Here is a 15,684-nt window from a genome sequence, read left to right as displayed (position 1 = left end):
TTGCTGCGCTTCCGACAGAGCGCAGTAGCAATCAGCGGGGATATACGCAGCATGTTTCATCAAGTTAGGCTCTTGCCGGAGGACAGACCACTTCTCAAGTTCGTATGGAGAGACATGAGGCGAGAAGAGCCCCCAGACGTGTACGAGTGGCAAGTCTTGCCATTCGGGACGACCTGCTCTCCATGCTGTGCGACATTCGCTCTCCAGCGACACGTCAGGGAACACAGCGCTCCTGATGAAGATGTGCGGCAGTCTGTAGAGCAGTGCTTCTACGTCGATAATTGCCTACAAAGTGTCCCCACTGCTGAAGAGGCCAAGGAGCTTGTGGACAAGCTCTGTGGACTTCTTGCCACTGGTGGGTTTGAACTCCGCCAGTGGGCGAGCAACGTCCCACATGCCATCAGCCACCTCCCAAAGGAGGCCCAGTCCGACAGCCTTGAGCATTGGCTTTCGCACGGTGACACCAGCCATCCAGAATATGCCCTCGGCCTCACGTGGCACTGGGAATCTGACTGTCTCGGTTACAAGCACCGGCCCCTAGAGTACGGCACACTGACGATGCGCAACGTGTACAAAGTCCTTGCTCGACAGTATGACCCGCTGGGTTATATTCTGCCCTACACAACGCGTGCCAAAGTGCTTGTCCAACGTCTCTGGGACAAACAGCGCCACTGGGATGATCCACTCCTCCCTGAGGATATACAGCAAGAATGGAAAGACTGGGAAGCGGAGCTTCAGCTCCTTCCACAGATATCATTGTCCCGTCCCTACGTCCCAGCTCAAGCCAACGCTCAATCAAGGCAGATCCACATCTTCAGTGACGCGTCCGAGAGGGCTTATGGATCGGTCGCATACCTACGGTCGGAGGACACCGAAGGGAGAGTCCACCTGTCCTTCCTTGTGGCCAGATCCAGAGTCGCTCCCCGCAGGCAGACATCGATGCCAAGACTGGAGCTCTGCGGAGCACTCACTGGAGCACAGCTAGCCAGCTTGTTAGCAAAAGAGCTCACACTGCACATCGACAGCGTCGTTCTGTGGACAGACTCGACGACAGTGTTGACGTGGCTCCAATCGGAGTCATGCCGTTTCAAGGTGTTTGTGGGCACCCGCGTCTCGGAAATACAAGAGCCAACTCCAGCTGCTGGCGCTACGTAGAATCTGCCCTGAATCCCGCGGATGACATTACCAGAGGCAAGACTCTAGGAGAGTTAGCCCAGCCAAACCGTTGGTCTCAAGGGCCACCTTTCCTCCTGAAGAGCCCAGAGGAGTGGCCAGTGAAGCCTGACACAGTGCCTGAGCCAGACTCAGCGGAATACCGTAAGTCCACCTTCTGCGGCCTGACGTCCATAGTCGAGCCATCCAGCGTCACCACTGCCAAGCAGTACTCCTGCTGGACGGACCTGGTCGACGCCACTGTCCAGGGGCTTGATGGGGCGGCTGCCCCGTCTTCAGTCCCAACTGCGTCCGACTACCAGCAGGCGGAGATGCTGATCTTCCAGCAAGTGCAACAGGACTGTTTCCCAGAGGAGCTACGCCTTCTTCGGGCTGGCAAACCTGTCCAGAGGAGCAGTCGGCTCCTCACCCTGTCGCCTGAGCTGGATCCCGAGGTCGGGATTATCAGAGTGGGAGGAAGACTGCGACGAGCGGAGGCACTGGATCCCAGCACCATCCATCCAATCGTCTTAGATCCATCCCATCCAGCTACTAAGCTCCTGATTCAGGATTATGATGTTCACTTGTGTCATCCAGGCCCTGAACGTGTATTCGCGGAGATGAGGCGGACCTTCTGGGTTCTGCGCGGGAGAGAGGCCATCCGACGCATACAGCACCAGTGCCAAGAGTGCCGTCGATGGAAAGCTCGTCCAGTAGTGCCGAAGATGTCTGACCTACCTGCAGCTCGACTAAGGCTCTTCCAGCCACCGTTCTATTCAACTGGTGTTGACCGCTTCGGGCCATTCCATATCAAGATTGGCCGTCGTACAGAGAAGAGGTGGGGCATTATCTTTAAATGCCTCCCTACCCGTGCTGGGCACTTTGACCTCTTGCCCAGTATCGACGTGGACTCTTATCTGATGGCTCTCAGGAGGTTCATCGCTCGCAGAGGGACCCCTGCAGAGGTCTACTCAGATCAAGGGACCAATTTCAAGGCTGGAGAGAAGGAGTTACGCAAGTCCTTTTCCAGCATGAGCCCAGAACTGCAGAAGCTCCTGGCGAAGCAGAAGATTGCCTTCCACTTCAACCCACCTGCATCCCCACATTTCGGTGGGGTTTGGGAACGGGAGATTAGATCGGCAAAGTCTGCCTTGTACACTGTGAAATGAGCACAGTCAGTATCCGAGGAAGTGCTTCGTACAGTTCTGCTAGAAGCTGAGGCCATCCTGAACTCTAAGCCTTTGGGCTACACCTCGTCCAGTATTGCTGACGAAGACCCTGTAACGCCTAATGTTCTTCTGATGGGGCGGCCCGATGGTGCGTTGCCACAGGTGGTGTACCCCATGGACAAAGGCTTGACGAGGAAGAGATGGAGGCATTGCCAAGTCATGGCCGACCAATTCTGGGCAAGATTAATACGCAACTATCTGCCCACTCTACAGTGTCGTCAGAAGTGGCATGATGATACTACAGAGGACCTCGCTGAGGGTGCAGTGGTCCTGCTGGTAGACCCACAGCTACCAAGAGCAAGCTGGCCTATCGGGAAGATCATCACAGCGCATCGGAGTGCAGATGGACGCGTGCGATCGGCGGACGTCCAGGTGAAGGACCGAGTCTACACCCGTCCAGCGGCCCGGCTCATCTGCCTTCCTGCCCTTCCGGACACCGACGGCGCCGGAGATCATCCTTCGTCTACCTGAGACTCATCCGAGTCTTTCTCGTGAGCGAATTGCCTCAGCAATTCGGGGGCGGCTGTAAGAAAGACTCTGACATTAATGCCTAGTCCCGCCCCCTTCACGTGCAGTTCAGTTAAGTTCTACTCGGAGCAGGGAGCACTTACTCAGCTCTGCTGCTCCAGTTGAGTTATACCTCAAGATGATTGCATGTGAGAAGTTTGTGTGCGTGCCTTTCCACCAAGTAAGTGTTGTTGTGTCAGAATAGTGAGTTAGTAGTTCGTTTCAGAGTGTGTATGTTGATGTGACAGTAAATGTTAGATTGGGGTGCTAATCGCGATTAGCGTGCTAATCGCGATTAGCATGCTAAGCGGAGAACTAGCATTGTAGTGATTTGTATAGGAAATTTGCAAGTCATGCTAATTGAGCTATGTTAGATATTCGAAGTAATGATAAGTAGTGATGCTAAGAGGAGTATTATTTAGTCAGTGTATATTTTGTTAGTTAATTCAGTGTGTTTGATTAGCCTTATTCTGTATTTGCAGACCACACACAACTGAGGCTCATGCCCATGTAGTTCATCTGTCAAGTTTAATAAACAAACTAAAGGGAGACAACTGCTTCAAACTGCTTCATGGTGTTCTAACCGACGCCCCCCATACAACACAACATCCCAACAATTCAGAACCAGCGCAATACAGTCCTTTAGTGGTCCTCACCAACATCTAGGAAGGCTATCCACAAGGTTGAGGACTGTCTTTTCATAGGATTTTTTCACCATTCTTCCAAATGCGCATAGGTGAGGTCACACACTTATGTTGGTCAAGAAGGGCTGGCTCTCAGTCTCCGCAGTAATTAATTCCAAAGGTGTTCTATGGGGCTCAGGTTAGGAGTCTGTGCAGGCCAGTGAAGTTCATCCACACCAGACTCTGTCATCCATGTTTTTATGGACCTTGCTTGGTGCACTGGTGCACAGTCATGTTAGAATAGGAATGGGCCCTCTCCAAACTGTTTTGTCATCTCGAAGCATTCAAAGTTCCTTTCATTGGAACAAAGGGACCAAGCCCAATTCCTGAAAAACAACCCCACACCATAATTCCTCCTCCACCAAATTCCATACTCCTGGCACAGTGCTGGCAACCTTCAAACCTAGATTTCCCCCTGGTTCTGTATTATGGGCCAATGACACTGTTATTATTTGCTTATGAAGTTGTAGCACCCTGCCTGGCTCTTGCCCGACCTGTAGGCCTAGTTCCTCGGAGCGGATCCATTGTTGCTTCAATATCAACAAATTCCTTCAAAAACGTTTTCTGTTTAAAGCGTCAATATAGTCGACAATATTTCCTGTGACTTCTCAATGTGAGCTGCCATTGATATTGAAGCAATGAATGCTCTGATTATTTTTTAACTGGAGAAGTGGAATCCTGCTACATGCTCCCAGACCGACGTGTGTGTTTGGAGCTCCGCCAGAGGGCTCCAGAGCTACACACACAGAGGTCTGGTAGAAACCAGGCTCCTCGTACGTACCCCCAATCGAGTTCACAATAACCACAGGTTCATGAAAACAATGCACAGAGAATACACATTTCAAGTAGAATAGCACATCGCTCCCTGAGAATACTTTGCGTAGTGCGCTCCACTAAACAGCAACGTCGCTTTGTCTCTATTTGTCACAAACATCATCTAGCGTCTGTGGTGTGGTGCCACATTCCATTGAAGTAGCGGCAAACTAGGGGTCTGTCCTATGTTCCCCGAGCAATTCCCGCCTCCTGCAAACTGCTATTGGATAATTGGTCCGTTCATCAATTATTTATCTAATTCTATTGGTGAGGTATCCTCGCTGGATCTGAAACGCACGAGTAGTACGGATAGTGCAGCGCACAACATATCGTTTCTAGGGGGTTGGCATCCACACTACAGCCTATGCTTGCTTCAAGCACTCAATCCTCCGAGATTTCACCCACAAACTGGTTTGTCAGAAAAATCGAGCCCTCCAACATGGAAATGGAAGAGAAGAACGAGAAGAACGGCGATGCCAAATACGGCAAGTAGTCATTGCGCACAGCTTCACATTTTTTCTTTCTTTGGACATTTCTTCAGTTACAGCGAAATGGAAAGAATGGGTAGTTCTAATGCAAGCAAATGAAATGGGTGTGGACAGCATGTGCATCATTGGTAGTAGTCGAAGAATGCTTTCAACATTATAGACTTACCACAAGAATGCAATTTCCAAACCCGTGCGTTAAAATGGATGTATGTGACCGGTGCCAACGACATTTTTTTCAGTACTCGAATGGAATGGGGTGTAGCCGTCATGCTTTGAACGACTTACATATTCTAATCAATCAAATCTCCCCCGAAATGTATCTCCTGATTTCATTTCAACCACTGTCCAGTTTCAAAATGTGTACTGAACTCCCCTCCTTATTTTTGTGCAATTATCTAAAACTGATCTTGCAGTCGGTGTTCTATGTATGTGTGTTTTCAACAAGGCGGAGGATGATGCTTAAAAGTGACATCATTTGGCGAGACGCTTTACGCTGCTCTTCTTCTAGATGACTTTTGAATGTAACAATCGACGGTGATGTATTGCTGTACAGTAGCAACGCGTTTTCATCCGCCTTTCTCGGTGCAGGTCAGGGTAGCGACTAGCGACTCGCTTTCTTGGTGCCGGGTCGGGGTAGGCGACATGATTGCATGAAGATGCTATCATTAGTCTCCATCATGCTGATATTGTGTCTTCTGCCTAACTGTTCAACTGAATAATCTGATCGTAGCCTAGTAAGCTATCCTTAGTTTCAGTGATTTGATAAACTTCATTTAAAATACTTACTATTTTTTTTTTTTGAGCAAATACACAACCCTGTTGGTTATTTTTCGATACCTTCCATTATATGGACCTTTAATGCATTTTCATTCCCTCATGGTGTGTCTACAAAAGAAAGAAAAAAAGAAAGAAAGAAGCGAAAAACTGATCTCATTTGCATTCTGTTTCTATGTGAACTAAGTCTTTTTTTTCCCCCTCCACACTCCCTAGTTCCTCATTTCCCTCTATTGTCCAGGGGGTGATAAAACCCTCCGGCCGGCCCCTACTATAAACCTTGTCCCTTGTGATTCCTGGACAGTTCAGTGTTTGCCAGACAGGCCAGTTGCCATTTAAAGCTGCACTGTGTAATATGGCCAGTTGCCATCTAACAAAACTGTCCACCCAGCCTGCGGCACCTGTGAGCACTTTCCAAGAGATGTATAGGCCTAGTACAGACAGAGAACTCATGAGGGAAAGTCATGGCTGGTAGAACGCTTGTAGGGTGCGAAAACTTTTCTGTTCTATTTATCTAAAATATTTTGTTGGGTTGACTTTTTTGCCTTATAGATCATAGGACAGTGGAAGAAGGGTTAGGGGGGGAGGGTTGGAAACTGACCCTGGTTGCATTCGTACCTGGCCCCCCATAGACTCACAGCCCATATGTTGGCGGGCACATTAGCAAGCTGTGCCACAGCAGCCCTGGACATCATTGCTGTTTGCTGGCCACACACTGAAAAATTGAATTGTGCCTGTGTGTCAAACCCGCGACCCTGCGACCTGTCAGTCAACGCTCCAGTTCGGGCACGGGAGGCACAGCACTATGCCGCTGAGCTGATAGTTCAGACCGATAGCTCAGTGCTGCAATATAGTATATGCAATAATATGTATGAGGATTCAGGGGGGAGGTTTACTGACGTCCTACACCAAACATTTCTAGTGAAAGAGAGATCTGAAGAGTCTCATATGTGACACTGATGAAATTATTAACAAATATGACACACCGGTTCTGAAACCATGATGTGCACTGCAGTGACTGTAATATAGCTAACAGCCACCATATAGCTGTAATATGATTACCACCAGCCTAAATGATATTAGTAATGACCACTCAAGGAAACATGGGAATTCCCAAGATGTACTGTAACATGCAATGTTGGGGTAATGACAATAACAGGCCACAATTGTGTTTTAATCAGCACTAACGTCACATGGAAGGAGTAACTTGACTGGAGCATTATGGATGGCAAGGCCAGGCTACACATGTGTAGCCTGATTATCATCGACGCTCAAATCTCTTCGAGACTTGGTCTGACCAAGAGCATAACAATTAACTTTTCCCAAATGGCATGGTTGACCTGCCTCCCTGGGTTTGCTTATGGTTGTTTGCTTCCTGACAAAGTGAAAGGAGTTCCCATATTGTTGGGAACTCAGAAAGTAGGCCTACTTGCATTGCTCTTGACCTGACTAGTTGCAACGCTGAAGGTGTTGCGTCACTAGGAGGGGGCGGCCTGGCTACACATGTGGCCCCCGGGACTTTTGTTTGCCCACTCCTGCGGTGTACATGCACGTCATGTAGATGCACATCAGTCACCAGCCTCCCCCCATATATATAGCCCTGGTGCCTTCTCGATATAGCCCTACCTATCGAGCGGCTCTACAAACTGCTCCAGGATCAGTGCTTATGGTCAGGGGAGGGGTTGTAAGGCTACGTTAACAGCCTACTGGTGGTAGGTCATTTTGACGAAGCAGCAGTGCATATCGCCACAACACAGGCTCTATATGAACTGTGAAACCAACCAGACAGGCGGCAGCCTGTTAGAAAACCACTTTCATCAGTAAATGTTGTGGGCTTCCATGAGGACACAGAGCTGATGCCCAATGGGCTCTATTGTCTTGGATACACAGACACTCCAGTGGCCACAAACGCCCTATTGTGACTCAGTGCGAGACTATGCCATTGGTAGGCGAAAGCCGCATCAAGATTTGACCGATGATTCAAGCAAAATAAGATTATGCAGAAGATAGGTGTGATATCAAATAGCTGGTTTCTGGTCTTAGGAAAGCAGAACAGTGGGCTGCTCACTCGCACAGTTTCTGAAGTTATTTGGGCACTTTGGGCTGTCGGTTGCTCAAATTGAGACCATGTCTTCAGGGATTTGATTACTGTTGTAATCATGGCCGGATTATCCATAAGAGCCAGTGGCACAGTGCCCAGGGGAGCCAAGCATTTTTGACCAGTGAGGGGGCACCACAAGACACAAATTTTGCAAATATTATTCAAAGGGGCACCGGTGAGGTATAGTGCCCAAGGGCACCATATTGGCTTAATACGGTTCTGGTTGTAATAACATGTATAAACTGTATGTATAAAGATAGCCAATAAGCAGTCTGAACAAAACCAAATTGAGAACAACCAGTAGCCATTTTGTGTTTGTGTCAGCTTTATTTGTCAATCTCTGCATGCGTAACTTGCTGGATATGAAAGGAAATTACGAAATTACATTTCTCACTGTCCCACATGTACATGTACAGACAAAGATAGGACAGTGTTGTGGAAGTTGTGTGACCTCCCTTGTCTTTGCGGTTCATCATGAATAACATGATTTGAGTTTGTAGGAAGTTGTCTGCCTCTAAGATGTTGTAGTCACGATTCTCATGTGCGATTTCAGCGGATGTGAAAATGGAAGTAAACAGTGAAGCCTAGGCAAAGTCAGCAGATTTACCACACTGAGATGTTACAGAGCTCTGCTGTCAAGAGCTTGTGTGTTCCCGTTTGATGTATGGTTCTATTCAACTCATTTAGTGTTAAATTTAACACTTATATAGTTTATTTTTCACAGTCTTAGAGCACATATGGATTCCCAGTTTAATGCAACACAACCTTTAATAGTAAAAATCCAATGGGACCATAATGTACACAGAACAGTGTCGAATTAGCGCTGAAAATTGTACTGTGTGAGGTGAAGCCAGGTGTCGTTCTGGGGGATAAAGTGTGACTGAGTCACCAGGGCCCCATGTACGTATAAAGGGGGCCGACACACAGTCCAATTTATGAAAATATATGACTGGGGGGTGGGGCGGGTGTCCATTGGAGCTGATTGTACATAGGGCCCAAAATGTGCTGCTACGCCCCTGGGTGTGGGGCGGTGGGATGAGGGTGGATGAGGGAGTTCTGCTGCTTCGGAATGATGGGCTGTGAGCGGTGTCTCAATGTGTAGAGAGCAAATATGGGCAATGTCATTTCAACACTCAATGGAACCATGCTGTAGGTGCTCAGAAAAGTGTTGAATAGTGTTGAATTAACACTGCGATTTATTTACTGTGTGAGATGGGGTGGTGGGAGGGGGGTGTGTGTGGATGAGTGAAGTCTGCCTAGAGGTGGCCGGCTGTTAGGTCTCTCTCGGTGGGTTAGTGACTCATCCCTTGAACATACTCTTGCGTGCGTCCTCACTCACTGACACACATTCACACACGCACACACACACACACACACACACACACACACACACACACACACACACACACACACACACACACACACACACCTCGATGAAGAGCATTTTAGCACCAAGCCGTCAACCGGTTGCACAGGATACGGAAGTCTGGGGTTGTTTTGACCTGTGGCGCACAAAGACAGGAAACCAATGCAGAAACCTATGTACTTTAGAATGATGCCCTACTGAAGAAGACATGCGAGCAAAAACAGGTCTGAGCTTTTTACTGTAAAACAATTTGTTTTTGGGGACAGGTAGATATAAATGATTTCAGTATGCTGCTCTGAGGTTTGTTCTTGTGCGTGAAATGGTGGCTAGAGCAAAGGTCTTTCTTAGTCTGACTGAAAGCAAAATTGCAAATGAATCACAGTTAGCCTACTTGACCATAGTTTCAGGACTCAGAGGTCTGAACATTTGTAAATGCTTTGGGGAAAGGAAGATAGAATAGTTCAAGATGCTCCAAGTTTTGTTCTTGTGTGTGAAATGGTGTTTGGAGGAGCAAAGGACTTTCTAAGTCTGACTCAAAGTGAAACAAAAATGAAACATAGTTTCAGAAATTACTCGAATTTAATCTTTTCCACATGTGCTGACTCAACATTTGTAGGTCTCAAGTCAACATTTGTAAACACTTCAAGGAAGGGTAGATATAGGCCTCGAATATTTCAAGATGCTCCAAGTTCCTGTGTGTGAAACCGTAGCTGGGGTAAAGGTCCTTCTATAGTCCGTCTTGAGTCTGCAAATGAACTATGTTTTGAGAAATGATTTCAATTTGGTCTTTTTCCATCCATGCTGACTCATTTCCTCATGGCTGCATGACTGGTGATGATAAATGATGGCACCACCACATCACATCACACTTCTGTTTTTCTGAATTGCATATATGAAACGCAGGAACAAGATGGTGTATTTCTTCGCACACATGGGAAATATATAATGTATGGCCATCACCTGTTGTAAAACATCCGATTCAGTGTAGCTAAATTGTTGTCAGATTAAAAACAAGATGGCAAAATAATGCCATATCAGTGCTTAACTTGTTGAATTCTATGCAGATATGTTTCAAAATAAAGGAACGATGCAAATTTGGGTGAGAGGAGATGCACTTGAGTGATTTGTATCACCGCAACGGCCATTTCTGAACAAAATGTATTTTTTCCAAGCTACTGGTTAATTAGAGCAGCTGTATCTATCCGGCAGCATAGTGGTTGTCAAGGAACAATATTGTCGGTTGCTAGGCATGTCCAGCTTGGCAGGAAAAAATGAACAGAATGCCAGAGGATCACACAGTGTGAAAACATCGACGCACATGCTCAATATGTTCACACTAAAACACACACCCACACACACAGGGGACAAACAGCATATCATGCACTTAAAATATTTAACTGTATTCTTCTATTTGTCCCAATAGGAGATCCACGGAAATTCGACCCTACGTTTAAAGGTCCAATCCATAACAGGTGAAGATGACACCCCCCCTCCCCCATACTCTGCTGTTACAATATTTTACCATTTCTGTTTTGTGTTATTGATTGTAATTACCTAAGTACTAACATATCAATATGTACAAAACGTCTTTCTCTGCAGGGGCTGCACAGATGTCTTATGCTGTATCCTCTTCATCCTGGCCATTTTGGGCTACTTTGCTGTGGGTATTTTGGGTAAGTCACTATGCAGTAATGTTGTGGAATGGCTACAATGCATGCAAACACATTAACACGCCTAATGTCACATTCACTGTACGGATATACGTTTTTCTTTCTTCACTGGGTACACACTGTACCAAATTATGCTAATTACACATACTCAATTGTACATTTAATACGTATTGCCTGTTCATCTTTCGCTTTCCTCCCCCTCAGCCTGGTCCAGAGGTGACCCTCGTAAGGTCATTTACCCCACCGACAGCCGAGGGCAGTTCTGTGGACAAGCAGGCACTGGGTTGGAGTAAGTTCTCCCTATTGTTGTTTTCAATACACTATGTACTATGGATACCTTCATATTGTAACCATACTTTGAAACACTAATTTCCCACCTCTTCTGGTGTACATTTAAATGAAGGAAGGTTACGCCACCACTGCTGTTCTTGTTTGTACGTGTATGTGTGCACACGTGAGCATACGAGAGAGATTGATTGATTGATTGATTAATTTGATTAAAAAGGTACACAAATAATTCAGTCAATAAATATGTCTTGAAAACCTTGTACAACACGTCAAAAGGATAACACAAAAAAGCTTAGGGAGCTTGTTTTCATTGTGATCATTGACAGAGAGAGAGAGGGAAAGAGAGAAAGAGAGAGAGAGAGCATTAAGACAGGCAAGCCGTTTCTGATATCTCTGTCCGTGTTGGTTCCTGCACAGGAAGAAGCCTCTTCTGTTCTACTTCAACATCCTGAAGTGTGCCAGCCCCCTCACCCTGCTGGAGTTCCAGTGCCCCACCACACAGGTACCAATGCCCTCTTACCACTCTCAGTCACACATGACATTACACTTTGCAGACACTCATCCAAAGCCATTTACAGATCAAGGCCAGTGCCAGGCATAGGCAGACCAGGCGGTCGCCTAGGACAGTGTTTCCCAACCAGGGGTACGTGTACCACTAGGGGTACCCGAGCACACTGCAGGGGCTACTTGGAAAAAATAAATTTTAACAAATATATGGAGCTTAGTTACATTGGGATGGAGAAAACGATATAGAACTTGACTAAGGGGGTACTCATGGCACAACGAAAAGGCTTGGGGGGTACACAAGACAAAAAGGTTGAGAAACACTGGCCTAGGACACCAAATGTCTAGTAGATCAGATGTGCTCTATCACATGTATGACACTATGTTTACACATACCAATTTCTAATTCCACCAAAAGCAAAGAGGGGTGCTCGCCTAGGGCACCAAATTGACTAGAACCGGCCCTGTTTCAGATGCAGTATACAGATAGCCTATATACTGTATTATTTATGATGGAGTGACTATCATTGAGGGTTGTGGGTGTGATCTGACTTGTCATGCCAACGAGCCTGGCTCTTAGATGTAGTCGTGAGACTGATCCCCAGTTCGGCAAAAAGACTGTGGCTGACCAAGACCGAAACGGACAGACAAACAACTGCCTAGTCGTGGTTAGGAGTCTGGTCAGGTCTTTCTCGTGTGCAAGAGCCTTTGCTATCCTGGCATCCAACAGCAACAGGCGTCCGCTTGCAAACCAGATACAGCAGCGCACAAGAAATATGGAAAAGGAGAGGGTTCACAGAGGCTGTTTGTGAAAAAGACCCAGACCAAAATGGCACTGTTACTACTGTAGGGCTGTAAAGCCACTCTGTTTGGCAAGCTAAGCCAGAATAGTGTTGGCAAATCAGGCTTAAATCGTGTGTGCTTGTGTGTGTGTGTGTGTGTGTGTGTGTGTGTGTGTGTGTGTGTGTGTGTGTGTGTGTGTGTGTGTGTGTGTGTGTGTGTGTGTGTGTGTGTGTGTGTGTGTGTGTGCGTGCATGTGTGTGTGTGTGCGTGTGTGCGCGCGTGTGTGTGTGCTATATTAGGATAAAGCTCCGTTGTGGTTGTTGGCAGTGTTACAGTATTACTATTTGTCAGCAAACAGTTAGTGCATTTTTTCCTGTTCTGTTCTTTTTACGCAACCTAAATACTGAGGGGAAGCATACAGTCTTGTATCACCAATTTATAAATTCAAGGATTAATTACTTGTACTGCATAAACTGTTTTTTGATGGCTTAACAGAAGAATAAACGTACTGTACATGCAAATACATTATTCATTGAAACCAGCGTTTAAAACAAAGATTCTCGAAGTGAGTTGCCTTGTTTCAGTTGGTTATCTGTGGATTTCATCTGTCAGTGTACTATGTATAGACTTGTTGCGTATTTGCACTTCGCCGGAAAATGAATCTCTTTTCCTGTCCTCTTGTGCCTGTATAGATTTGTGTGGACTCGTGTCCGGACAAGTTCCTTACGCTGGCGAAGGCTCGCGCACCTCTTGCAAAAACTGGAGAAGATATGGAGTACTACAGGAAGTTCTGTAAAATCCCAGAGGGTGTGGACATCGACAAGATGGTTTGTGTTCTATTAAAGGATTTCCCCATCTTTGCACAAGTTTAAACATATCCCGTTTCCCATCTTTACCTGGCTTGCCTCTGTAGGCCCGTAATGCACGCTGTAATAGCCATTGAAAAGTTAACTACCATAGTTACTACAATATTATGCCATAGCACAGGGCCTTTAGTAATGCACTACAACTTGATCATTGCCATGCTGGTAACAGCAAATGTATAGCGCGGTGTCTTAACGGGTTAAAACACAAATGTTTTCATGTATTTATTCATTGGAAGACAGCATAGGTGTGCACACAGATAGGGATGAGCTGGTGATAAAGCACCTGCCCCTTTGCCCTACTGGACAAAAAATGTCCTTTTTGAAAGTTCCTTTTTTGAATGTTTTTGCCGCAATGTACCTTGGACCATGTTAGCATCGTAATGTACAAATGTTTCATTTTCAAAAGCATGGAACAATAATGCCCTGATAAATATACTCTATAACCTCTATGCCCTGATATAATATATATTTTTAGTAGAGAAAGTGCGCTCAACTCCGAAAAGTTTCTTACAAGGTCTTTGGGTGCGAGCAAACAGCAAAGTTCGTGTATGGTAAAAAAGCCGCACTCCCGGATCAATTTCTTGCAGTGTTAATACTGGGTTAGCATGGCAGACAGACAGACGTTTCGGCCTAAGCCTTCTTCAGCGTCTTATCAGCCAAAGACGCTGAAGAAGGCTTAGGCCGAAACGTCTATCTGTCTGCCATGCTAACCCAGTATTAAAACTGCAAGAAATTGATCCGGGAGTGCGGCTTTTTTACCATACTGATATAATATATAGCCTTCATAGCCTAGTAAGGCAGCTGTAAGTTCCACATGCACTCCCTTCAGCAACTGCCCCCCCTAAAATGTCTGTGCATGCCACTGGAAGAGAGTATTAATTAAAGGCTCAACCTGTTTTGTTTCTTCTTTTTAGTCTGTGGTGGAAATCCTGAGGGACCGTCTGTGCCCTGGAATGCTTTTCCCAAGCAAGAACTGTAAGTCCTGCATGAACTTAAAAAAAAAGAACAGATTATTTATCTGTTGTTATTATACTGTGGGCCGATAGACAGTGTTGTACCCGAACGCGTTCAATGAACAAAAGTTTCGACGAGTTCATATTTTGAGCGAACGTGAACTGAATGTACAATATTTACATTTATTCCGTAGTTACCAGGTTTCATTAATATTTATATGGGCGTTGTCAATGAATTTTGATTTTTATTTATTTATTTATTTATTTTTTGGGGGGGGGGTTAAACTGAAATGAACTAGTTCAATTTATTTTGTGAACTATGAACGAACTAGTTCATTTTGAAAAAAATATGAACTATGAACGAACTAGTTCATTCTGAGAGCTGTGAACTTGAACTTGAACTAGTTCACGTACAAAATGAACTTTCCCAACACTGCCGATAGATAACACTCCTATTCCTTCCAAACAATATTGACAGTCAGTGAGCAACCAACCGCACCTCGAACTCTGCGAATAGCAGTCATATCCCTTGTTATGTGGCCCTCCGATAGAGGCGCTAAAAAACATGGCCCTCCTTATCAAGAACTGCAAGTCCTTCATGTACATGTACAATACAACCGAAAACAGTAGATGTAGTGTAGTGTAATCTAACCAGCACCCTCCACGTTCTCTGTTAATTTCAAGCATATGCCTATACCAGGGGTGGAGAATCTTTTTCATTCGAGGGGCCACTTCAAATTCCTCCAAGGGCCATAAAAGTCCACCGAGGGCCGTACCATGAACACAAACCAGGATTTCCCCCTGCACTTTAGGCCTAAATTAAAGGAAGACGCCTTTAAAACAGACCCACCTTCTCTAGGCTCCCTGAATATTAACTTAATTGTATTGAAAATGTAATTTCCAAGATTCCGTCACAAAATATTTCATATTTCATGTGAAGCTGCATATCAGTAAAATTATATCGGGGGCCGGATAAAACGACCTCAGGGGCCATAATCGAGACATACTTTCCCCACCCCTGGCCTACGCTGTACTCATATACTGTACTGGTGGATAAATGGGTACTGGTCATTATATAATGTAACAAGGTAATTTACTATACATCACAGTGCAGACATTCTATCTGTACAGCAGCAAGAAACAGGCTTTGTGCGAAGAACACCTACCTTGACAAACTATTTTAGCTACTTTGTTGATTGCAATGCAATTTCTCATTGGCAACTAACCCAAGTTGCCAACTGGCTGGCAGCTATGCTTTCGAGAAACACAACCCTGTACAGTACATGCATGTATGTACTGTATTTGTGAAGTGTGTAATAAGTGTGTTTTCCTTTGCCAGTTTCCCGCCGATGCTTGCCTGACCTGGGCACCAAGAAGGGAGGGGTCATTGTGGTGGGGGAGAACACGACGAGCTACATGGACGAGAACAACGAGCCCCGCAACGCCAGTGACCTCCTGGAAGCCGCCAAGTAGGTGTTATGGACTGAGTTTCACCTTCGCAAATAGC

The 15,684-nt window shown here is 45.9% G+C and overlaps 1 protein-coding gene across 1 annotated transcript in view; it reads left to right on the top strand.

Annotated features, from left to right (window-relative positions):
• Nucleotides 1-4,735: 4,735 nt before the first annotated feature.
• slc44a2 (solute carrier family 44 member 2 (CTL2 blood group)) overlaps nt 4,736-15,684 on the top strand; it is a 35,672-nt gene continuing 24,723 nt past the window's right edge. Inside the window, exons 1-8 of the mRNA XM_063202085.1 lie at nt 4,736-4,869; nt 10,537-10,585; nt 10,713-10,786; nt 10,988-11,072; nt 11,489-11,573; nt 13,051-13,185; nt 14,139-14,199; nt 15,517-15,646. Coding sequence (XP_063058155.1) covers nt 4,749-4,869; nt 10,537-10,585; nt 10,713-10,786; nt 10,988-11,072; nt 11,489-11,573; nt 13,051-13,185; nt 14,139-14,199; nt 15,517-15,646 — 740 coding nt within the window. The 5' untranslated portion in view covers nt 4,736-4,748. The remainder of the gene's footprint in view (nt 4,870-10,536; nt 10,586-10,712; nt 10,787-10,987; nt 11,073-11,488; nt 11,574-13,050; nt 13,186-14,138; nt 14,200-15,516; nt 15,647-15,684) is intronic.

This window comes from Engraulis encrasicolus, chromosome 1 (assembly GCF_034702125.1).
Source record: "Engraulis encrasicolus isolate BLACKSEA-1 chromosome 1, IST_EnEncr_1.0, whole genome shotgun sequence".
In the NCBI taxonomy this organism is placed as follows: Eukaryota; Metazoa; Chordata; class Actinopteri; order Clupeiformes; family Engraulidae; genus Engraulis; species Engraulis encrasicolus.
The sequence above is the reverse complement of the archived record's forward strand: the minus strand, read 5'-3'. Positions and strand labels throughout refer to the sequence as shown.